At 42.7% G+C, this 25,992-nt stretch overlaps 1 protein-coding gene across 1 annotated transcript in view; it reads right to left on the bottom strand.

The window, feature by feature from the left end:
- Positions 1-13,593: 13,593 nt before the first annotated feature.
- The window catches only part of SRGAP2 (SLIT-ROBO Rho GTPase activating protein 2), a 176,383-nt gene continuing 163,984 nt past the window's right edge, over positions 13,594-25,992 (bottom strand). The window contains exons 22-23 of the mRNA XM_069756261.1: positions 25,647-25,965; positions 13,594-17,118 (exon numbers count right to left, since the gene is read on the bottom strand). Coding sequence (XP_069612362.1) covers positions 16,735-17,118; positions 25,647-25,965 — 703 coding nt within the window. The 3' untranslated portion in view covers positions 13,594-16,734. The remainder of the gene's footprint in view (positions 17,119-25,646; positions 25,966-25,992) is intronic.

Here is a 25,992-nt window from a genome sequence, read left to right as displayed (position 1 = left end):
GAACCAAATTCAGTGGATCAGGCAGAGAAAATCTTGCTGGCTTTGTGTCAGGGTCAGGATGAAGCGGAGGTGTACTGTCAGAAGTTTAGAAAGTGGTCTGTGCTTACTCAGTGGAATGAGTGTGCCCTGGCGGCAATTTTCAGAAAGGGTCTTTCTGAAGCCCTTAAGGATGTCATGGTGGGATTTCCCACGCCTGCTGGTCTGAATGAGTCTATGTCCTTGGCCATTCAGATCGATCGGCGCTTGCGTGAGCGCAAAGCTGTGCACCATCTGGCGGTATTCTCTGAGCATAGGCCTGAGCCTATGCAGTGTGATAGGACTTTGACCAGAGCTGAACGGCAAGAACACAGACGTCGGAATGGGCTGTGTTTTTACTGTGGTGATTCCACTCATGCTATCTCCGATTGTCCTAAACGCACTAACCGGTTCGCTAGGTATGCCACCATTGGTACGGTACAGTCTAAATTTCTTTTGTCTGTTACTCTGATTTGCTCTCTGTCGTCCTATTCTGTTATGGCATTTGTGGATTCAGGTGCTGCCCTGAATTTGATGGACTTGGAGTTTGCCAGGCGCTGTGGTTTTTTCTTGGAGCCCTTGCAGTATCCTATTCCATTGAGAGGAATGGATGCTACACCTTTGGCCAAGAATAAGCCTCAGTACTGGACTCAATTGACTATGTGCATGGCTCCTGCACATCAGGAGGATATTCGCTTTTTGGTGTTGCATAATCTGCATGATGTGGTCGTTTTGGGGTTGCCATGGCTACAGGTCCATAATCCAGTATTGGATTGGAAATCTATGTCTGTGTCAGGCTGGGGTTGTCAGGGGTACATGGTGATGTTCCATTGCTGTCAATTTCGCCTTCCACTCCTTCTGAAGTCCCTGAGTTTTTGTCTGATTACCGGGATGTATTTGAAGAGCCCAAATCCGGAGCCCTACCTCCTCATAGGGATTGCGATTGTGCTATTAATTTGATTCCTGGTAGTAAGTTTCCTAAGGGCCGTCTGTTTAATTTATCTGTGCCAGAGCACGCCGCTATGCGGAGTTATATAAAGGAATCCTTGGAGAAGGGTCATATTCGCCCGTCGTCGTCACCATTGGGAGCAGGGTTCTTTTTTGTGGCCAAGAAGGATGGCTCTTTGAGACCTTGTATTGATTACCACCTTCTTAATAAGATCACAGTCAAATTTCAGTATCCTTTGCCGCTGCTGTCTGACTTGTTTGCTCGGATTAAGGGGGCTAGTTGGTTCACCAAGATAGATCTTCGAGGGGCGTATAATCTTGTGCGAATTAAGCAGGGCGATGAATGGAAAACAGCATTTAATACACCCGAGGGCCATTTTGAGTACATGGTTATGCCATTCGGGCTTTCTAATGCTCCATCTGTGTTTCAGTCCTTTATTCATGACATCTTCCGAGAGTACCTGGATAGATTCATGATTGTATATTTGGATGACATTTTCGTCTTTTCGGATGATTGGGAGTCTCATGTGGAGCAGGTCAGAATGGTGTTCCAGGTCCTTCGTGCGAATTCCTTGTTTGTGAAGGGGTCAAAGTGTCTCTTTGGAGTTCAGAAGGTTTCATTTTTGGGTTTCATTTTTTCCCCTTCTACTATCGAGATGGACCCTGTTAAAGTTCAGGCCATTTATGATTGGACTCAGCCAACATCTGTGAAGAGCCTGCAGAAGTTCCTGGGCTTTGCTAATTTTTACCGTCGCTTCATCGCTAATTTTTCTAGTATTGCTAAACCGTTGACTGATTTGACCAAGAAAGGTGCTGATGTGGTCAATTGGTCCTCTGCGGCTGTAGAGGCTTTTCAGGAGTTGAAGCGTCGTTTTTCTTCTGCCCCTGTGTTGTGCCAGCCAGATGTTTCGCTCCCGTTTCAGGTTGAGGTTGATGCTTCTGAGATTGGAGCAGGGGCTGTTTTGTCGCAAAGAAGTTCTGATGGCTCGGTGATGAAACCATGTGCCTTCTTTTCTAGAAAATTCTCGCCTGCTGAGCGCAATTATGATGTTGGCAATCGAGAGTTGTTGGCCATGAAGTGGGCATTCGAGGAGTGGCAACATTGGCTTGAAGGAGCTAAACATCGCGTGGTGGTCTTGACGGATCACAAGAATTTGACTTATCTCGAGTCTGCCAAACGGTTGAATCCTAGACGGGCTCGATGGTCGCTCTTTTTCTCCCGTTTTGATTTTGTGGTTTCATACCTTCCGGGATCTAAGAATGTGAAGGCTGATGCCCTGTCAAGGAGTTTTGTGCCTGACTCTCCGGGTGTTCCAGAGCCGGCGGGTATTCTTAAAGAGGGAGTAATTTTGTCTGCCATCTCCCCTGATTTGCGGCACGTGCTGCAGAAGTTTCAGGCTGATAGACCTGACCGTTGTCCTACGGAGAAACTGTTTGTCCCTGATAGATGGACTAGTAGAGTTATCTCTGAGGTTCATTGTTCGGTGTTGGCTGGTCATCCTGGAATCTTTGGTACCAGAGATTTGGTGGCTAGATCCTTTTGGTGGCCTTCTTTGTCACGGGATGTGCGTTCTTTTGTGCAGTCCTGTGGGACTTGTGCTCGGGCTAAACCCTGCTGTTCTCGTGCCAGTGGGTTGCTTTTGCCCTTGCCGGTCCCGAAGAGGCCCTGGACGCATATTTCCATGGATTTTATTTCTGATCTCCCTGTTTCTCAAAGGATGTCGGTCATTTGGGTGGTTTGTGATCGCTTCTCTAAGATGGTCCATTTGGTACCCTTGTCTAAATTGCCTTCCTCCTCTGATTTGGTGCCATTGTTTTTTCAGCATGTGGTTCGTTTGCATGGCATTCCAGAGAACATCGTCTCGGACAGAGGTTCCCAGTTTGTTTCGAGGTTTTGGCGGTCCTTTTGTGCTAAGATGGGCATTGATTTGTCTTTTTCTTCGGCTTTCCATCCTCAGACTAATGGCCAAACCGAACGAACTAATCATACTTTGGAAACATATCTGAGATGCTTTGTTTCTGCTGATCAAGATGATTGGGTGTCCTTCTTGCCTTTGGCTGAGTTCGCCCTTAATAATCGGGCCAGCTCGGCTACTTTAGTTTCTCCTTTTTTCTGTAATTCTGGTTTCCATCCTCGTTTCTCTTCAGGGCAGGTTGAGCCTTCGGACTGTCCTGGTGTGGATACGGTGGTGGACAGGTGCAGCAGATTTGGACTCATGTGGTGGACAATTTGACATTGTCCCAGAAGGCTCAACGTTTCGCTAACCGCCGGCGCTGTGTTGGTCCCCGACTTCGTGTTGGGGATTTGGTTTGGTTGTCATCTCGTCATGTTCCTATGAAGGTTTCCTCTCCTAAGTTTAAGCCTCGTTTCATTGGGCCATATAAGATTTCTGAAGTTCTTAATCCTGTGTCATTTCGTTTGGACCTTCCAGCTTCTTTTGCCATCCATAATGTGTTCCATAGGTCGTTGTTGCGGAGATACGTGGCGCCTATGGTTCCCTCCGTTGATCCTCCTGCCCCGGTGTTGGTCGAGGGGGAGTTGGAGTATGTGGTGGAGAAGATTTTGGATTCTCGTGTTTCGAGACGGAAACTCCAGTACCTGGTCAAGTGGAAGGGTTATGGTCAGGAAGATAATTCCTGGGTTTTTGCCTCTGATGTTCATGCTGCCGATCTAGTTCGTGCCTTTCATTTGGCTCATCCTGATCGGCCTGGGGGCTCTGGTGAGGGTTCGGTGACCCCTCCTCAAGGGGGGGTACTGTTGTGAATTCTGTTGTCGAACGCCCTCCTGTGGTCGTGAATGGTAACATAGTAACATAGTTAGTAAGGCCGAAAAAAGACATTTGTCCATCCAGTTCAGCCTATATTCCATCATAATAAATCCCCAGATCTACGTCCTTCTACAGAGCCTAATAATTGTATGATACAATATTGTTCTGCTCCAGGAAGACATCCAGGCCCCTCTTGAACCCCTCGACTGAGTTCGCCATCACCACCTCCTCAGGCAAGCAATTCCAGATTCTCACTGCCCTAACAGTAAAGAATCCTCTTCTATGTTGGTGGAAAAACCTTCTCTCCTCCAGACGCAAAGAATGCCCCCTTGTGCCCGTCACCTTCCTTGGTATAAACAGATCCTCAGCGAGATATTTGTATTGTCCCCTTATATACTTATACATGGTTATTAGATCGCCCCTCAGTCGTCTTTTTTCTAGACTAAATAATCCTAATTTCGCTAATCTATCTGGGTATTGTAGTTCTCCCATCCCCTTTATTATTTTTGTTGCCCTCCTTTGTACTCTCTCTAGTTCCATTATATCCTTCCTGAGCACCGATGCCCAAAACTGGACACAGTACTCCATGTGCGGTCTAACTAGGGATTTGTACAGAGGCTGTATAATGCTCTCATCATGTGTATCCAGACCTCTTTTAATGCACCCCATGATCCTGTTTGCCTTGGCAGCTGCTGCCTGGCACTGGCTGCTCCAGGTAAGTTTATCATTAACTAGGATCCCCAAGTCCTTCTCCCTGTCAGATTTACCCAGTGGTTTCCCATTCAGTGTGTAATGGTGATATTGATTTCTTCTTCCCATGTGTATAACCTTACATTTATCATTGTTAAACCTCATCTGCCACCTTTCAGCCCAAGTTTCCAACTTATCCAGATCCATCTGTAGCAGAATACTATCTTCTCTTGTATTAACTGCTTTACATAGTTTTGTATCATCTGCAAATATCGATATTTTACTGTGTAAACCTTCTACCAGATCATTAATGAATATGTTGAAGAGAACAGGTCCCAATACTGACCCCTGCGGTACCCCACTGGTCACAGCGACCCAGTTAGAGACTATACCATTTATAACCACCCTCTGCTTTCTATCACTAAGCCAGTTACTAACCCATTTACACACATTTTCCCCCAGACCAAGCATTCTCATTTTGTGTACCAACCTATTGTGCGGCACGGTATCAAACGCTTTGGAAAAATCGAGATATACCACGTCCAATGACTCACCGTGGTCCAGCCTATAGCTTACCTCTTCATAAAAACTGATTAGATTGGTTTGACAGGAGCGATTTCTCATAAACCCATGCTGATATGGAGTTAAACAGTTATTCTCATTGAGATAATCCAGAATAACATCTCTCAGAAACCCTTCAAATATTTTACCAACAATAGAGGTTAGACTTACTGGCCTATAATTTCCAGGTTCACTTTTAGAGCCCTTTTTGAATATTGGCACCACATTTGCTATGCGCCAGTCCTGCGAAACAGACCCTGTCGCTATAGAGTCCCTAAAAATAAGAAATAATGGTTTATCTATTACATTAGTTAGTTCTCGGCGAGTTCTGTCCATGGACTCCCTCTGGTGGCTGTGAGTGAAGCTGCTGCTTCTGAGGTTACTTACACAGGTGACGTGGTTTATCCTTTGGTTGGCTGCTCTATTTAACTCCACTCAGATCGTTACTCCATGCCAGCTGTCAATGTTCCTGCATTGGTTCAGTTCGCTCTTGGATCTTTCTGGTGACCTCTGTTCTCCAGCAAAAGCTAAGTTCCTGATAGTTATTATTTGTTCATTGTTTCCTTGTCCAGCTGGTTATCATGATTTTGTCTTGCTAGCTGGAAGCTCTGGGATGCAGAGTGGCATCTCCGCACCGTTAGTCGGTGAGGAGGTCTTTTTGCACACTCTGCGTGGTCTTTTGTAGTTTTTTGTGCTGACCGCAAAGATACCTTTCCTATCCTCTGTCTGTTTAGTAAGTCTGGCCTCCCTTTGCTGAAACCTGTTTCATTTCTGCGTTTGTGACTTTCATTTTTACTCACAGTCAATATATGTGGGGGGCTGCCTTTTCCTTTGGGGAATTTCTCTGAGGCAAGGTAGGCTTTATTTTCTATCTCTAGGGTTAGCTAGCTCTTAGGCTGTGAAGAGGCGTCTAGGGAGAGTCAGGAACGCTCCACGGCTATTTTTAGTTGTTGTGATAGGATTAGGGATTGCGGTCAGCAGAGCTCCCACCTCCCAGAGCTTGTCCTGTGTAAGTTTAACTATCAGGTCGTGCCGAGTGCTCCTAACCACCAGGTCATAACAGTCTGCCTCCCGTTTGGTAAAGTCCAAAGTCTTTAGAGTTGGTTAGGTAACCTTTTTTCCATTGATTGTGCTATGATACACTTCCACAAACATGCATTGTGAAGATCAGACTTTGATATACCTGTTTTTTAAATGAAACAAGTTGCCCACTCACACCAGATTGTCATCCCATTAATTGAAAACCAATTCCAGTTTCACCTTCAAATGATCTGCATCCTAGAGGTTCTCCTGGAACTCCTGTACTGCTTAGAACTGCTTCACCATCATACTAAACCAGTGTTCCCCAACTCCCGTCCTCAAGAGCCATCAATAGGTCATGTTTTCAGGATTTGCTTAGTATTGTACAGGTGGTGGAATTATTGCCTGTGCAGGTAATGCAATTATCACCTGTGCAGGCAATGCAATTATCACCTGTGCAATACGAAAGGAATACTGAAAACATAACCTGTTGGTGGCTCTTGAGGACTGGAGTTGGGAACACTGTACTAAACAGTGCAGGTTATCTTTGCTCTGGCATTGTTAAGGTTAATTAGTTCAGTGAGCTCTCTATCATGAATTACTCTGCTATATATTCTTGCTACTGGCATTCGAGAATTGCCAAGGATAGTTCATTTGTCTGTTTTGGAATTGGAGTTGTTCGGTGTTTAGAGTTGCCATTTGGAGAGTTGTTCTGGTGATTTCTACGTGGCGTATGTTTGCAGGTTCATCCTCAACCTCTCCTATTTGGTTTTACCTACCTTAGGGTACCGTCACACTATAACATTTCGATCGCTACGACGGTACGATTCGTGACGTTCCAGCGATATCGTTACGATATCGCTGTGTCTGACACGCAGCAGCGATCAGGGATCCTGCTGAGAATCGTACGTCGTAGCAGATCGTTTAGAACTTTCTTTCATCGCTGGATCTCCCGCTGTCATCGCTAGATCGGTGTGTGTGACATTGATCTAGCGATGCGATCCAGCGATGCGTTCGCTTGTAACCAGGGTAAACATCGGGTAACTAAGCGCAGGACCGCGCTTAGTTACCCGATGTTTACCCTGGTTACAAGCGTTAAACTAAAAAAAAACAAACAGCACATACTTACATTCTGGTGTCCGTCAGGTCCCTTGCCGTCTGCTTCCAGCACTGTGACTGCCGGCCGTAAAGTGAAAGCAGAGCACAGCGGCTGTGCTTTCACTTTCACTTTACGGCCGGCAGTCACAGTGCGGGAAGCAGAGACTGCAAGGGACCTGACGGACACCAGAATGTAAGTATGTGCTGTTTGTTTTTTTTTAGTTTTACGCTTGTAACCAGGGTAAACATTGGGTAACTAAGCGCGGTCCTGCGCTTAGTTACCCGATGTTTACCCTGGTTACCCAGGGACCTCGGCATCGTTGGTCGCTGGAGAGCTGTCTGTGTGACAGCTCCCCAGCGACCACACTACGATTTACCTACGATCACGGCCAGGTCATATCGCTGGTCGTGATCGTAGGTAAATCGTATAGTGTGACGGTACCCTTACTCTCCCCGGTGTTCCACTCTGTTGGGTGAGTGTATTTTATTTTGTATGAGTGCAGTTTTCAATTATCTCTGTCTTCCCTTGTCTGACTGGTGTAATCCTATACACTTCAACCTCACATCATCCTTGTGGGGGGAGGAAATAGATAAGGGTAAGTCAGGAGCATAGCAAGGCACATGATCACGGCCTTTCCACAGGAACAGATTAGGACACCCCCTAATGTGAGGGATAGGGAAGGATCCCCTTTACCGGAGAAATCCTGCAACAGTACTGTGGCATTTAGGGCTTGTATGAAAATCTCAGTTTTAGGTCAAATTTATGCAGAAATATGGGAAATTCTGAAAGATTCACACACCCAGTTAATTATATGTGAAAGACATAGTTGGTCATACAAAACCAGTGGGCGGAATAGTGCAATTCTAATAGCAGCTAAAACCCCTACAAGGCAGTGCACTTACTTTATACAATCAACAAACTGTCCTCTAAACAATTTTAATAAAGTAAAATAACATCATTTCCTATCCATGAGTTCAGCACTGGCTTGTGCCACTGCTTTAGTCTCAGTGTTTGGCTACAACTATCACATCACAACTACAGTGCACATTACCACCAATCACTCAGTCTTAGGCCTGTTTCACACATCAGTGTCTCCGGTACGTGAGGTGACAGTTTCCTCACGTACCGGAGACACTGACACACGTAGACACATAAAAATCAATGCATCTGTGCAGATGTCATTGATTTTTTGCGGACCGTGTCTCCGTGTGCCAAACACGGAGACATGTCAATGTTTGTAGGAGTGCACGTATTACACGGACCCATTAAAGTCAATGGGTCCGTGTAAAACACGTACCGTACACGGACGTTGTCCGTGTGCAGTCCGTGTGCCGTGCAGGGGACAGTGCTACATTTACAGTAATGAATATGCGGCTCCACCTCCCACAGGACCCGTGGAAGCGCTTGGTATTAGCGCGAAACGATAGTCGTCGTCTTGCCTGTCGCACTCCTACTTTCACTCCCTCCCTTGAACCGTGAAGATGATTTGCTGCATGTTCTAATAAAGGACGTTTGAATTGCCACTGATTGGTGAGTGCTATTGCGTTTTTTCTATTTTGTTATTTACATGGACACTTTGTTTCACGCAAGCACCGCCTTTCACCTGATCGGACTACCTTTTGTTGGGAAACTCTCCACATTGAGTTTATAATCTCTGCTAAGTCGAGCTGTGCTGCTCACTTTTTTTTTTTTTTTTCTTTTTCTGGTCTGGATATTCATTACTGTAATCGGCGGCCCCACGTGACCGCATACAGGAGAAGATGCAGCCAGAACAGGAAGCAGCGACAGCCAACGAGGAAGCTTGGTATTTTCAGAACAGCGGGGGAAGGGGGGGCAAATTTAGACAAGTACAATAAACATGACTAAAACAAGGCACACACAAGTACAGGAGGAGAGAGGACCCTGCCCACGAGGGCTCACAGTCTACAGGGGATTCACATCTACAAAATTTAACGCATAAGGTTTTAATACTAGAGCTTAGGACCATCCCGACGTGGTGGGATGACTTTTGTTTTTTCATCAAAATTATGTTGACCCAGTACCCTATATTATTTTCATCACTATTGCTATTTACTTACTGCAGGGTATTTGCTCACTTTGTTTTTTTTTAAAGGTTTTTTCTGTCTAGTGGCCAATGTGATCATGCACCATACCACTTTATATTCCAGTTCATTTCTCTAGGTTTTTGTCTGCCATCTACAATCAGAAGAGTCCCTAGCTCAGTGATTGGCTGTAGCGTTGATGTGCACAGCAGCTAAAGCACAGACTGGAGCAGTGACGGAGAATGGACTCCAGCCCCAGTGAGTACGATCTGGCTTTATTTTACTTGATTAAATAAAATGGCTCATAAGTGATTACAAAGTGGAAAGCCCCTTCATCACAACAGTTTAACCTCTTAGATTGTTTTCAGTCAGAACTGTGGCATTTAAGAGTTTGCAAACTGTTAGGCCACAGAAGAGACCCTATCACGCCTTCCCATGCTATACGATCCCAGGGTGTTAAAGGGAACCTGACACCTGAATTTGGCGGGACTGGTTTTGGGTCATATGGGCGGAGTTTTTGGGTGTTTGATTCACCCTTTCCTTACCCGCTGGCTGCATGCTGGCCGCAATATTGGATTGAAGTTCATTCTCTGTCCTCCGTAGTACACGCCTGCACAAGGCAATCTTGCATATCAGGGTCTACAGAAGACCCCTATCTCTGATATGAATATACTTCTATTAAACCCAGTATTGTAGTGTATCGTAAAAGTGAACAACAATCATAAGTTCAAATCCCCTAAAAGGAAAAGTGTTTATTTTAGATCTTATACTCCGTCGTCCAGTCTAGTGCAGGGGCATGCTGAGCGGTCAGTGTGTTGATTGACAGTTCGGCAGTCCAATCTGAGACTGGGAGGCGCTGGCTGTCTCCAGCTGTTCATTGTCCCTGGTGATTGCCAGGCTGCTTAACTGGGCTGTTATTCTGACCTCTGCCAGACAAACATTCAGCTACTGTGTTGTTGGTCTCTCTGGGCCTTGCGTTGTTTGTAGATCTTGCCTGACCTTGGACCTCATTCTGACCATCCGTCTGTTTAACCCCTTTTCCTGATCCACGGTCCTCCTGGTATTCTGACCTAGGGACTTGACTACGGCTTTGACTCTTCCTTCTGATTATGACATACCTATCTGGCTTTTGACTACAAACTACTTGACTATCCAGACTCACGGCTTGTCCATGAGAAGTCACACTGCGTCACAATTCCATTTGAAAAAGCAGCAGGCAATTTTTAACTAATACCATTTAGAAAGTTGCTGTACGTTACATTTAGGAAGCAAATAAGAAAATAAATTCTGTGCAAAGTTCTACATCATCTTTTAAAGGACTGGTCTGTCTGCTCAGAGGTGGTGTCTTAGTACAGTTCTGTCACATTCATTTGAGTTGAGCTGAGCTGAATTGCAATATCAGGCAATGCCTATAGACAGAGGCCACGCTTTCTGTATAAAAAGGAGACCCATTTTTTCTAATCCTGAAAAACTCTTTAAGGGTATGTGCACACGTCGCGGATTCGCAGCAGTTTTCCCTGAGTTTACAGTACCATGTAAACCTATGGAAAACCAAAGTGCACATGCTGCGGAAAAAAACGTGCGGAAACGTAGCGTTGTTTATTCCGCAACATGTCAATTCTTTTTGCGGATTCCACAGCATTTACACCTGCTCCATAATAGGAATCCGCAGGTGTAAAACCGCAGGTGGAATCCACACAAAATCCGCAAAAAAACAAATGCGGTAAATCCACAGTAATTCTCCAGGAAATCCACAGTGTGGTTTACCTGCGGATTTACCAAAATCAGTCTGGAAAAATCCGCAGAGTAATCTGCAGCGTGTGCACATACCCTAAAGGCTTCCTTATTGCTGATATCTGCTCACTAGCCTATATGTCCAATAGTGACCATCTCCACGTCTATTTGCCAATGGAAAGATAAACAGAATTTAAAGATGTTACTGAATATACACTCATGGCTGAAAGTGTTGGCACCCTTGTTCCAGAAAATGAAGTCTTTTTCCCAGAAAATTATTGCAATTACAGATTTATTGCCTTTGTGAGTATAGAAACAACACACACAATCTCCTTACAACAAATTTAAGCTCTCTCCACAGGTGTTCTATGGGATTTAGATCCAGACTCTTTGCTGGCTACTTCAGAACTCTCCAGCGCTTTGTTTCCATCCATTTCTTGGTGCTTCTTGAAGTTGATGGTTATTGTCCTGCTGGAAGACCCATGACCTAGGATGCAAGCCCAGCTTTTTGACACTGGGCACTACTTTGCGACCCAAATAGCTTTGGTAATCTTCAGATTTCATGACGCCCTGTTCACAGTCAAAATTTCCAGTAGCAGAGGCAGCAAAACCACAAAAATCTTTGATCCTCCACCCTATTTGACTGTATGTACTGTGTTCTTATCTTTGTAGCCCTCATTGAGTTTTCAGTAAACAGTAGATTGATGTGCTTTACCAAAATGCTCTATACTGGTCTCATCTGTCCACAAGACGCTTTAACAGAAGGATTTTGACTTAATCATGTACATTTTGGCAAACTGCAGTCTAGCCTTTTTAGGTCTCTGTGTCAGAAGTGGAGTCTTCCTGGGTCTCCTGCCATAGCGTTTCATTTCATTCACTGATGTACCCTGATCCTGCAGACAGCTTGAATTTCTTTGGAGTTTGATTGGGGCTGCATATTCACCATCCGGACTATCCTGCGTTGCAACCTTTCATCAATTTTTCTCTGCCGTCCATGTCCAGGGAGATTAGCTACAGTTCCATGGGTTGTAAACTTAAACTTACCGATTATCTTGCTGGATAAAAAGGAACATCAAGAGCTGGAGATGGGCTTGTAACCTTGAAATTGTTAATATTTTTTTTAACAATTTTGGTTCTCAAGTCCTCAGACAGTTCTCTTCTTCATGCTTTGTGAGGCACACACAGACAAACAATGCAAAGATTGAGACAACTTATCCTCTTTATCTGGTTTCAGGTGTGATTTTCATATTGCCCACATATTATTTGCCACAGGGGAGTTTGAACGAGCATCACATGATTGAAACAAAGTTGTTTACCCAAATTTTTGAAAAAGGTGCCAACAATTTTATCTGGCCCATTTTGGGTGTTTTGTATAAAATAATGTCCAATTTGATTTTTTTTTCTCTTTTCTTGTGTTGTTCCAATGTTGTTGTTTTACATGCATTTTAATCACATATTTGATGGTGCTGTTCTTGTTTCTTTCTGGTATGTCCTGTTTTAAATAAAGTAGCTTTGATTTTTTTTTTTTTTGGACTTCCTATTTGGCTTTTTAGTACATTTCCAGAGCAGAAACACACTAAAGAAGCGTATAGGTATTTTTACCTCTGGCCTAGCTACATGTTATGCAATTCTACGTGGAAAATCTGCACAATATAATTCCGTGTACCCGCAAGAGAAATGCATATTTTATACACACTACAGATAAGTTTACACTTTGTAAAAAAGAAGTACATTGGGCATAAGATTTCTTTGAATATCATCCACAATGCTAGAACTGTAAAACCATGCTTTTTTCTTTGCACAGTGCAAGATCTTAAAGGGAACCTGTCACCCCCAAAATCGATGGTGAGGTAAGCTCACCGTCATCAGGGGCTTATCTACAGCATTCTGTAACTCTGTAGATAAGCCCCCGGATGTAACCCCTGAAAGAGGAGAAAAAGAGGTTAGATTATACTCACCCAGGGGCGGTCCTGTCAAATGGGTGTCTCAGGTCCGCTCCGGCGCCTCCTATCTTCATTCCATGTCGTACTCTTCTGGTCTTCACGCCGCGGCTCCGGCGCAGGCGTACTTTGTCTGCCCTGTTGAGGGCAGAGCAAAGTACGGCAGTGCGCAGCCGCCGGGCCTCTCTGACCTTTCCGGCGCCTGCGCACTGCAGTACTTTGCAGACAAAGTATGCCTGCACCAAAGCCGCGGCGTGAAGACCAGAAGAGGACGTCATGGAATGAAGATGGGAGGCGCTGTTCTGGACCTGAGACACCCATTGGAGCAGGACAGGCCCTGGGTGAGTATAATCTAACCTCTTTTTTTCCTCATCTTTCAGGTTACATCGGTGGCTTATCTACAGCATTACAGAATGCTGTAGATAAGCCCATGATGATGGTGAGCTTACCTCACCCGCGATTTTGGGGGTGACAGGTACCCTTTAACCTTACAAAACAATTTAAAAACACTTCTAAAGGAAATTAAAAACTCTTCCAAAAACTCCCAGGAAGGAGCGTTTACAGAAGCAGTTTCCGCTAGACTCATTTTTGACCACCCCCAAAAAAAAACAAAAAAACGCAGTGTACACCCATTTTTTAGTCCGCACATTTGCCAGGCCAATAATCCATATAATTGGTTGACACAAAGTTAACTCAATGAGGTTTCATTATTACAAAAAAACAAATCTAGAATCTGTCATACATGGTGTCATGTAAATGAGAACCCAACTCACCTGTTATCTAAAAACACAATTTATTGAGGAGTCCCACAATAACTTCTCCTCCCTCCTTCTGGGATTTTGGAGAATACAAAGCACAAAAATGAACATACATTATTCCAGTTGTGAAAATGCTGCTTATTTTTTTCCTCTTTTCTCTATAACATGTAGTTCAAAGGATAAGGAGACCACTTTTAATGACAGTTTATACACGTGGTGTTACATATGTGATGCATACATTCTCCTAGACAGCATGAGTATAACTGACACGGTTCCCAGAGAAACACTGTCCATAAACATATATTCTAGTATCAGTGGTCAAAGTGCCATAACGGAAAAAAAAAAAAGAAAAAGCAGTCGTACAGTGCCGGCTTATTGCAAGAGAGCACTGAATCAGGTCCGTGCTCGGTTCTCCTAAATGCGCACACACACATACATACGCTGGTCTGATCTCCTTTACTGGTGGCACCATGGTAGAGCGTCATTTCGGTCACACCACCAGCAAAGAGTTGGAACAAGAACAAGTGAGACTGCGTTACACAGGAGACTGATTTGCAACCCGTAAGTAATCAAAGGGAGATATGTTCTCTCTGGAAGTAGATAGGGATAGCGCACACTCCAATGTCCTGCTACAATAGAAGGTCCATTCTAGGACTGCAAAAGTTCACCAGGCTCTTCACCACAATTCATCTTCTTGGTAATGTAAAGGCTTAAATGAGATACAAAAAAGGCTACTGAATATGCCACAGGCATAAAAATGACCCCCGAGACAAAACATTAATAAGTCCATGAAGACATTTCACATGGATGAACCGCATGTTCTTGTATTGCTGCAAAGTGCTCTGCTTCTTATGCCAATTACAGACCTTGCCCCCGCTCTTTGGCCATTACCCAGCAGGAATCGCATGCTTTGTACCATGCATGAAGGTATATTAAATACTGTCAAGTTTCAGGTCAGCTGAAGCTCGCGCCGTCATTGCACATTGAGAAGAAAGGCCTTGCCGCTTCCGTTATTCTTTGTAACACGTTTTACTTATTAATGGATCCGTTATTTGCTATACATTGTTATTACCTGATACGTAAAATCTACGAAGACTATAAAAAAAAAAAAAATGATGTACTAAAGCTGAAGATCAGTTACCCCTCTGTAGCGAGACCTTCGACAAGTTTCCGACACCATTATTTCTTTTTTTTTTTTTTACTTTAGTTTTCAAAAAAACTCTTTAACCAAGAATTTTCAAGTGTAACATGATCTGGGCCTGTTTGCTCAGCAGTCAGGGGATAGCTACCGTAATTGGAAGAAATGATCATAGGGTATGTGCTCATAGATGGAAAAATCCACTGTGTATTACATGGTGGATGAGACTATACAAAATCCTAGCCACAGGCTATACAGAGAATCCACTGATTTATTCGAGCTTCTGATTTCACCCTTTGCAATGCAATGGGTGACATATCTAACTAACCCACAATGAAATACGTAACAAATGCACAATGGTTTTAGCCCAGGGAAAAAATACCCTTAGTGTTTTATTAATCAATAAATACTGATTATCACTTTATTAGGGATAAATACTGATCAGGTTATTGCCCATAGTTAATCAGAGGGACGTCATCTATTTTTTTTGGTAAGAATTACCATATATGAAAGAGTACTAGTGTCGCAGCACTCCATTACTCTTTCCCAAGTCTTTAGTTTTCACTTGCCAGTTAGCTAACCTGGCACTATAGATTACTTGGCTGCGTGATTCTGTCAGCACTTTGGTTTTACATTATATAGACAGGTAGCTGGATTGGGTGTTCCTTACAAGAGGTCCATTGGCACAAAATAACTGCTCAATCAAAGCGCATGCAGTTGGTGCACCCTGTGCGTAGCCAAGTGGTTCAGTGCACCTGTCTGGTTTCTATCTACCATACTCCACCCTTCTCTGGCTCTGGTAAAACTACAGATGCCAATAAAGCAAGAGTGTGGCAGAGATTAAAAAAAAAAAACTAGTTGGGAAGGTACACTGAGCCATTTGGCAAGTCAATGGTACAATGAGTGCTTGGTTTGAACAGTCATTTAGTGCTGGCAAAGTCCATGTAATGAAACCTAGGGCACCAATTACTCAAAGAAATTGATATTAACATATCTCAATTTTATGTTACAATGGAATGTAAAAATGAAAAACAAACAAAAAAAACCCCAAAAACCTAATTCTCCATTAAAGGGAACATAAAATAATCAACCACCATTACATGTAGTCAGGGTACTAACAATATAATAGTTCCTCTAATGGACGCCCTTATCTCTCCAAGTGCAAAGACTAAGGATCAATATGAACAATCAGTGACATACTCCATATGCCATCCTTTCTTTAGTAATGGTGCTGATTTATTATAACTGGGGTAAAGAACCATTTCCTAACCTACACACACAAAAAAAAAAAAAAAAAAAAAAGACTATACCATATATTTGGAAAAAAATAAAAAAATCGTAGATTCATTAATAACTTAATCAGAATCGCCACTAGAATGTCTCTTAAAATTGATTAATTTCCCCTTTACCAAAGAATAAGAGAAATCTGTATATGATGTACCCTCCATAAGCACCTGTAACCCCTTTCTTTTCTGACTGTGCCAATTTTGCTCTTCTCATGCAGGTACATGAAGAGCTTTTTGCTGCAAGCTTCTTAGATATGTGTTATGATGTATGTAACTTACACAATGCTGCTAGTTACTAAGGGAAAACATTAATCTCAAAGCATTCATTGTTAAGACTGGATTTAGTGTTCAGTTTTAGTAACCCGTGAAATGCTTGTTTAGACATACAGTAGCCCTTTGTGAAAAAAGAAAGAACAACCAACCCGATCGATGTTGACAAAAGTGGATATTTCATTGAGACAGCTTAGAGTTCCCAGTAAATGTGCCACTAATTGTCAAGACTGTCAAGAACAAATTGATCCCACACGAGACCAATGGAAATCAACAGACAAACAACACAAAAAACGAAAATTCCTGTTTCCAATTGGTCCTGGACCCATTCATAGATTTCCTCTTTCAGCCTTTAGTTTAGGGCTCTTACTTCCATCAGCTTGCACATTTTCCTCAGCAGAAGTCCCTATGTACACATTGTAGATTTCTAGAAGAATTCACAGTGGTGGCCCCAAGTCACCGGAATCACACCGGGCAAGACTTGTCAGGGGGCTGCTGACCAGATGTTGATCCAACACCACCAGGGGCAGGCGGATTTGATTTGGGGAACATAGCTGGTTTGGGACGTGTAGCAGGAGGCCTTGAGGGGGGTAGACGTACGGATTTAGCTGTACGGAAGGAACAAGGTATGTCACTGGCGGAACTAGAACTTCGCTGAAAACCTGGCTCTTGGTCCCTCAGGGCCTGGGCGTGAAGAGGGCTAGAAGGCTCAGAATTAGGAGCAGCCACAGGTGAAGTCTTTAGGGGCTCTAAGGTGTCCAGCACCACATCCGGGGCATGTTTTGCACTGCTTTGGCGTTCAAGCTCCCGTAGCTCATTGAGCGCAGAGTTCATTGTTGCTTCAATGTCCTGAAAATACAAAATAAAAATAAAATAAGGAAATAAAAACACATTCACATATGTTTATAGGAATATTACATTTTACTTTTGAGGTTTTTTTTTAATTATTTAAAACAAACAAACAATTGAATTATTAGTACTTCGTTTTGTGAACCATAATGGTTCTAATCAACATGCAGAACCACATGAGAATCCATGGTATAGGTCAGAGTTTCGTTAATTGCACATACACAATGTCTCAGATTAGGAGGACCCGTCACCAAGCCTGTTGGTGCCCTTTTTATTTAGGGAAAAAAGTTGGCATCAACAGACTGGTGATTTTACCAAAAAACACTTTTTAGCAAAAATGACCACAACACTCCCTAAAGCTAGGATAAAGTAAGTTCCACAATTGGATGTGTTAAAAAAAATGTTCCTGTGGTGAGATAATCTTATATATGTGCCCCTCCTATGTACTGTGTAATGGCTGTGTCTGACCATACAGGGACGTGGTCTCATCATACCACAACTCCTTGGCACAGGAGGACGCAAAAGAGAGTATATAGACATTACAGCATGGGATCACAGATGCCGATTTCCATGAGGTAACACATGTTTGAAAACAAGCTGTAAATGCTTTACCTCATAGAAAGAATCAGCTGTGATCCCATACTGTGCTATCTGTATACCCTCTTTTGCTTCCCCCCCTGCCCAAGAGCTGTGGTATAATCAGATCATGTTCCTGTACAGACAGAAAAACCAAATAGTATTAAGTGGGTATAACTTTAGAACGTACACCAGAAAAAAAAAAAACCTTTTAAAACTTAACTTTTAATTATTTCCATTAAGAGTAATTATTTAAAATTCGTTAAGAGATATAAAGAAACACCTCCCAATGGGGGAATATTAATCAAATATTTACAGAATATTGAGGAATTGAGCAAAATATAGTGTAGCAATCCTACAATGGCACTAATGGATCCCTTTTGGCTGTAATCCTACCTGACAGCGGAGGTTGGCACCCTAAATTTCGATGTGGCGCACCCGCTCAAAGTCTGCAGTCCCTTAAGGTCCCTGCATGCCCCTATTGTAGAGCTAAAGTAATAAATCAACATACACACCGCATTCAGATAATTGTCTATGGTACCACTAAGCTGTGGCTATGAGGGAAGCTGCATCTAGTAATGTGCCTATGAATGGCAGTCGTGCACATTACTGAACTAGTAACAACTAGCCAAATGATACAGAGGTTTGCGTAATTTTAAGTGACGCCTCTACTAGTTCACTATATTCTAAATAGGAATCCCTCACAGTAGCTAGATCACAGCTATGTGTCACCTATAGTACAGTGAACAAGTGCTTAAGGTAAATCCACAGGTGTTTGTGTAACACATTTAGTTAATAAAAATTCAAGTGCATATAAGCCCCTTCAATGCAGTTAAGGTGCTCTAAACAGACAAAATACCTTGTCACCGATCATAGACAATTAGAGAAAAAACACTTGTTTGCAAAAAACATCACAACATCCTTTTTTTTGGAAGTGCATTGAACAGCAAGGTGGATTGCTGCTGAGGGAAAAAAAAAATCTGTTTAAATCTCCAGTTTAGCGAGTGTGAAGGAGCTGAGTGTGACCTTAGCGTAAGTGAGAACGGCGGTAAGTGTGTGACTTGTGATTCAGTCACTTTGGATTCAGGGAGTTTCCAAGGGAGGAATTACTGAATTGCTAGCTGTATTTTATTAATACTTTGCATTTATTTTTTTTTTTATCTAACTTTTCTGTCGGGTGCAATCCCCATTAGGAAATGTGCTCCACTCTTGTTAATGCCATCCAGTGCACATCTTGCCACATGTATGCAGTCCTTGATCAGCCGGTTGAGGGTGCACACTGCTGTGCGAGATGTGAGCACGTTGTGCATTTGGAAGCCCAGATTCTGAATCTAAATGTGCAGCTGGCAACACTGAGATCCACTGACAACATGGAGAGGAGTCTTCTGCTCACTGAGCAGACGCTGAATGGGATAGATGAGGGGATGATGGTAGGATGGAGCTGCAGGACAGTGGAGCAGCAAGCTGGGTGACAGTTAGGAAGCGGGGTAGAGAGAAGAGTGCCAGGGAGGCTAGTCCTGATCTAGAACACCCCAATAAGTTTGCTAAGTTGGCAGATGAGGAGGGTGCCAGTACAGGGGTAGCACTGCTGCAGCCAAGCATGTCCTCTGAAAGCCGGAGGAGGGACTGCTACAGTAAGGAGGGAAATAGGAGAGCAGGGAAGGCCAGACAGGTGCTGGTAGTGGGGGACTCAATTATTAGGGGAACAGATAGGGCAATCTGTCACAAGGACAGGGATCGTCGAACGGTGTGCTGCCTACCTGGCGCTCGAGTCCGACACATCGCTGATCGGGTGGACAGATTACTGGGATGGGCTGGTGAGGACCTAGCGGTCATGGTGCACATTGGCACAAATGACAAAGTTAGAGGTAGGTGGAAGGTCCTTAAAGATGATTTCAGGGAATTAGGCTGCAAGCTGAAAGCAAGGACCTCCAACGTGGTATTTTCCAAAATACTGCCTGTACCATGTGCCACGCCAGAGAGGCAACAGTAGATTAGGGAGGTTAATAAGTGGCTCAAAAACTGGTGTAGGAAGGAGGGGTTTGGGATCCTGGAGAACTGGGCCGACTTCTCAGTTGGCTACAGGTTCTACGCTAGGGATGGGCTGCATCTCAATGGGAAAAGTATATAAATTTGGAGGAACAGGAGTCATTAGGTACAATTAAAAAATATGAATTTTATTAAAAGTTCAAAAAATCTAATAATCATTAAACATCACAAATAGATCAATTAAAATTACGGACAAATACAGAAAAAAAGAGACAGAAAATGAACAAACAAGGGTCATTCTTTGCTCCTGCCCTGTTATATATGTGGGTCAATATCCATTTAAAGTGCTTGTGCAAAAAAGTGCATCACAGTAACAGGGTAGAATCCCTGCTCACATGCTTACTACCATTACAAATAAAGCATTTTAGCACCAGGAGGACTTACCACAGGCAGAAGGAGGAAGACCCTAATTAGGGTATTAGTAGACCCCCAAGGAACCCCGACGCGCGTTTCGCGTGTTTCCCACAACGCTTGAGTGGGTACGGAGGTTTTTGCTTGCTTGATGGGCTACTTATGGCCCAACTTTGAGACATAAATTATGTCACGGAGGTATGTGTATCTATCAATGGGGAGGGTGCAGGAGTGCTGGGGGAGAAAATGGCTAGAAGGTTGGAGGAGGGCTTAAACTAGGGATTGGGGGGAGGGTAATCATTTTATGGGAGAGGAAGATAGTGCAGATATAGACCTGGGCACAAATAATGAAACTGGGGGTGGCTTGGGGGGTGTATGTATACTAATGCCAGAAGCCTCGCCAACAAAATGGAGGAATTAGAATTAATTTAGTTGGAGCATAATTATGACATGGTGGGGATATCTGAAACATGGCTGGACGAGAGCCAAGACTGGGCTGTTAACTTACAGGGCTATAGTCTGTTCAGAAATGACCGTACAGATAAGTGAGGGGGTGGGGTGTGTCTACAGGTAAAATCATCCATAAAACCCATCCTGCATGATAATATATGTGAATCTAATGGAAATGTAGAGTCCCTGTGGGTGGAGATAAGGAGAGGGGTAAAAAAATAATAAATTACTAATAGGGGTTTGTTATAAGTCCCCAAACTTAATGGGAGCAACAGACACTATCCTCGTAAAGCAAATAGATGAAGCTGCGACTCAAGGAGAAGTCATTATTATGGGGGACTTAAACTACCCTGAAATAGATTGGGGAACAGAAACCTGCTCTTCCAGCAAAGGTAATCGTTTTTTGACAGCTATTAGAGACAATTACCTTTCACAACTGGTTCAGGCCCCAAAAAGAAGGGGGGGCACTGCTAGACCTAATATTAACCATCAGGCCAGACCGCATAGAAAATATAAGGGTTGGGGGTCACTTGGGTAATATTATTTTGTGATCACTAAGTTTTCATGTATCCTTTAATAAGATGTGTAGTAGAGGGGTTACAAGGACACTAAACTTCAGGAGGGCAAATTTCCAACGGATGAGAGATGACCTGGGTGCAATTAACTGGGACGATATCCTGAGACATAAAAATACACAAAGAAAATGGGAGACGTTTATTAGCATCCTGGATAGGACCTGTGCACAGTATATACCGTATGGGAATAAACATACTAGATATAGGAGGAAACCAATATGGCTAAATAGAGCTGTAAGGGGCGCAATAAGGTACAAAAAGAAAGCATTTAGAGAATTAAAGGAAGTAGGTAGTGATGAGGAATTAAATACAAAAAATTAAATAAATTCTGGAAAAAGCAAATCAAGGCAGCAAAGATTGAGACAGAGAGACTCATTGCCAGAGAGAGTAAAAATAATCCTAAAATATTCTTTACCTACATAAATAGTAAGAAACTAAAAAATGATAGTGTTGGCCCCCTTAAAATTAGTCTGGGTGAAATGGTGGATGAGGATGAGGAAAAAGCCAATATACTAAATGACTTTTTTTTTTTTTCAGTATTTACATAAGAAAATCCCATGGCAAACAATATGATCAGTGATAACAAAAATTCCCCATTAAATGTCACCTGCTTAACCCAGCAGGAAGGACGGGAGCATCTACAAATCACTAAAATTGACAAATCTCCGGGCCCGGGTGGGATACACCCCCGAGTACTGCAGGAACTAAGCACTGTCATTGATAGACTTATTTTTAATCTTTAAAGATTCCTTAATAACAGGGACTGTTGTTGTGAATTCTGCTTTTGGGTTCCCTCCAGTGGTTGTAGGTGGGAATGCAGTTGTCTCTGAGTCGCAGTCCTGGCCAGGTGTATCTGCTGATTGCAGTTCTGACTGGGATATTTAGGTGTGCAGGATTCATTAGTCCTTGCCAGTTGTCAATGTTTCTTGTGAAGTGTTGGATCACTTTCTGGCTTCTCCTGCTTAGCTGCCAATTCAGCAAAGATAAGTGTCTGTTTCTTTTTCTGTGGCACACATGCAGTGTGCTTATATTCTGTGCTATTCATTTGTTTTTCTCTTGTCCAGCTTAGACTGTGTCAGTGTTTTCTCAGTCTTGTTGGATTCTCTGGAGTTGCAGATATACGCTCCACATCTTTAGTTAGATGGTGGAGTATTTGTATTTTCTGCTGTGGATATTTTTGGAAGGATTTTTAATACTGACCGCTTAGTATCCTGTCCTATCCTTTCCTGTTTAGCTAGTGTGGCCTCATTTTCTAAATCCTGTTTCCTGCCTGCGTGTGTCTTTTCCTCTACTACTCACAGTCAATATTTGTGGGGGGCTGCCTATCCTTTGGGGTTCTGCTCTGAAGCAAGGTAGAATTCCTACTTCCATCTATAGGGGTATTTAGTCCTCCGGCTGTGTGGAGGTGTCTAGGTTTTGTTAGGGACACCCCATGGCTATTTCTAGTTGCGGTGTTTAGATCAGGGTTTGCGGTCTGTATAGTTACCACCTACTCCAGTGAAAGTTTTCATGCTGCTCCAAGGTCACCTGATCATAACAGACTGTACCACAGGACTGGTGTATAGCAAATGTGGTGCCAATATTCAAAAAGGAGACAAAAACTGAACTCGGAAATTATAGGCCAGTAAGCTTTACCTCTACTGTGGGTAAAATCCTGGAGGGCATTCTAAGGGATGCTATACTGGAGTATCTGAAGAGGAATAACCTCATGACCCAGTATCAGCATGGGTTTACTAGGGACCGTTCCTGTCAGACTAATCTGATCAACTTCTATGAAGAGGTAAGTTCTGGATTGGACCAAGGGAACCCAGTGGATGTAGTGTATATGGACTTTTCAAAAGCTTTTGATACGGTGCCACACAAAAGGTTGATACATAAAATGAGAACAATGGGGATAGGGGAAGTATGTGTAAGTGGGTTACGAGCTGGCTCAGGGACAGGAAACAAAGGGTGGTTATTAATGGAGCACACTCGGACTGGGTCGCAGTTAGCAGTGGGGTACCACAGGGGTCAGTATTGGGCCCTCTTCTTTTTAACATATTTATTAATGGCCTTGTAGGGGGCATACAGAGCAGAATTTCAATATTTGAATATGACACTAAACTCTGCAGGGTAATCAATACAGTGGAGGACAATTTTATATAACAGGAGGATTTAGAAGCCTGGGCTGATAAATGGCAAATGAGCTTTAATGGGGATACATGTAAGGTCATGCACTTGGGTAGAAGTAATAAGATGTATAATTATGTGCTTAAATGGAAAATACTGGGCAAAACCGTCAATGAAAAAGACTGGGTGTATAGGTGGATGACAAACTCATATTCAGTGGCCAGTGTCGGGCAGCTGCTACAAAGGCAAATAAAATAATGGGATGCATTAAAAGAGGCATAGATGCTCATGAGGAGAACATAATTTTACCTCTATACAAGTCACTAGTTCGACCACACTTAGAATACTGTGTACAGTTCTGGTCTCCGGGGTATAAGAAAGACATAGCTAAACTAGAGCGGGTGCAGAGAAGAGCGACCAAGGTTATTAGAGGACTGGGGGGTCTGCAATACTAAGATAGGTTATTACACTTGGGGCTATTTATTTTGGAAAAAGGAATACTAAGGGGTGATCTTATTTTAATGTATAAATATATGAAGGGACAGTACAAAGACCTTTCTGATGATCTTTTTAATCATAGACCTGAGACACGGACAAGGGGGCATCCTCTACGTCTGGAGGAAAGAAGGTTTAAGCATAATAACAGACGCGGATTCTTTACTGTAAGAGCAGTGAGACTATGGAACTCTCTGCCATATGATGTTGTAATGAGTGATTCATTACTAAAATTTAAGAGGAGACTGGATGCCTTTCTTGAAAAGTATAATGTTACAGGTTATATATACTAGATTCCTTGATAGGGCGTTGATCCAGGGAACTAGTCTGATTGCCGTATGTGGAGTCGGGAAGGAATTTTTTTCCCCAATGTGGAGCTTACTCTTTGCCATGTGGGTTTTTTTAAGCCTTCCTCTGGATCAACATGTTAGGGCATGTTAGGTTAGGCTATGGGTTGAACTAGATGGACTTAAAGTCTTCCTTCAACCTTATTAATAACAATGTTGCAATGGATCACTTAGTTTTATTAGTTCCCAGTTTTTTGATGTCCCTTATCCCTATGCGTTTCGCCCCCTTCCATTATCGGGGTCATCAGGGGACCCAAGATAGGAGTGTGACATAATAGGAGATGGGTTATGATACACTCCTATCTTGGGTCTTAATTGAAATAATTAAAAGTTACATTTCAAAAGGGTTTTTCGTTTTTTTCTGGGCTAATCTCATGTTACTGTACAGTCAAACACAGCCGTTACACAGTACACAGCAGGGGCACATTGATAAGATTATCTCAGCACAGGAACATTTTTTTTAAACGCATCCAATTGTGGAACTAATTTTATTACTTTTCATTTTTTCCGGACAGCTTATACAAAAATCACGAACATACAGTATTTTCTATGAACACATTACAGAACCATGATAAATGATTATGAGTAATACAATAAGTCTACAGCCCATAGTTCTAAGAAGATATCAGCTGCATTCACTGTAAGCTGTAAAATGGTGATAGTTACTCAAAATATCCAAATAAATTTCTTCAGCTTCAAATAAATCCCGGACCCGTCAAAAATGCCCGATTTTTAAAAACTGTCCAGGAATTTCTGGAAGGTCGTCAACCCTGCCGCCTTATCTTCTATGTCAGCACTGCCGTGCCGTAATTGTACTGATCCCTAAAATTAAGTCAACATGTCATTTTTACCACACGGTAAAAGCTGTGACACAAAAAGCCAAAAAACAATGGCGAAGTCGCAGTTCTTCTCCATTCCACCCCAGAATTTTCTTTCCATACATATATGTATGCACATATTTATATATACAGACACGCATTTTTTATTACATACGCACATACACAAGTGTTTTCTATTGTATGTATGTATGTATGTATGTATGTATTTTATATTGTATGTATTTTATATTGTATGCATATATGTATGTATTTTCTATTGTGTGTATGTTTTCTATTGTACGTATGTACAGTATGTATGTATTATCTAATGTATGTATGTATATGGCTATGTCGCTGTAAAAAAAATGCATAGCTCTTGGAAGATGCGTTAAAATTGAGATCACATTCCATTACAAATCCTAATATTTTAATAAGAATTTTGAAATGCAGATAAAGGAGATTGTCTGTATAGTGCATAATTATTCAGTTTAATAATATACATTTTCTGTTTTAATTCCCTACATTATGGGTCGGGCTCTGTCATAAAAAAAAAAATGAATGGATGAAAAAAAATAATGTTAATTAATCTGTGTCAGTGATAAAACTATGGAAACTATGGACTAAGACTATTTAATTTAGTTGAGCATAAAATGAGTTTTAAGAACTGGTTAGGTCACCGTATGTTGTAAAACCAGCCTGCACTCTTCAGCTTTGATTACAGTTACTGGGAACCAAAGAGGAGATGGAACAATAGTAACCTGAGCAATAACTTCTGGGTCCAGCGGGCGGTGATTATTGAAGCTTTTAGACCTGCCGGCGGCCATTGCTTTGCGTATTTGAGGACTGTCCATCCTGTTCTTAAGAGACGAGTGTCGGCTGATGCTGCTGACGGTGCCATGTCCACTGATAGAGCAGCGGTCTGGAGCTTCTCTGGAGAACGTCTGGCTCATGACAGGCTGAGATGTTGGCCGGACATTTGCTCCTGGCGATGCTGGTTCTGAAGTGTCAGAGCTGGAGACACTGTCACTTTGTCTAAACGGTCTCCGGATACTGCCAGACTCTGGTCTTTTTCGCTGCCTGAAAAGAAGGAACATCTTTTTTTTA

Source organism: Ranitomeya imitator, chromosome 3, assembly GCF_032444005.1.
Source record: "Ranitomeya imitator isolate aRanImi1 chromosome 3, aRanImi1.pri, whole genome shotgun sequence".
NCBI classification, from domain to species: Eukaryota; Metazoa; Chordata; class Amphibia; order Anura; family Dendrobatidae; genus Ranitomeya; species Ranitomeya imitator.
Note: the sequence above shows the minus strand (reverse complement) of the source record. Positions and strands in the feature narration are given on the sequence as shown.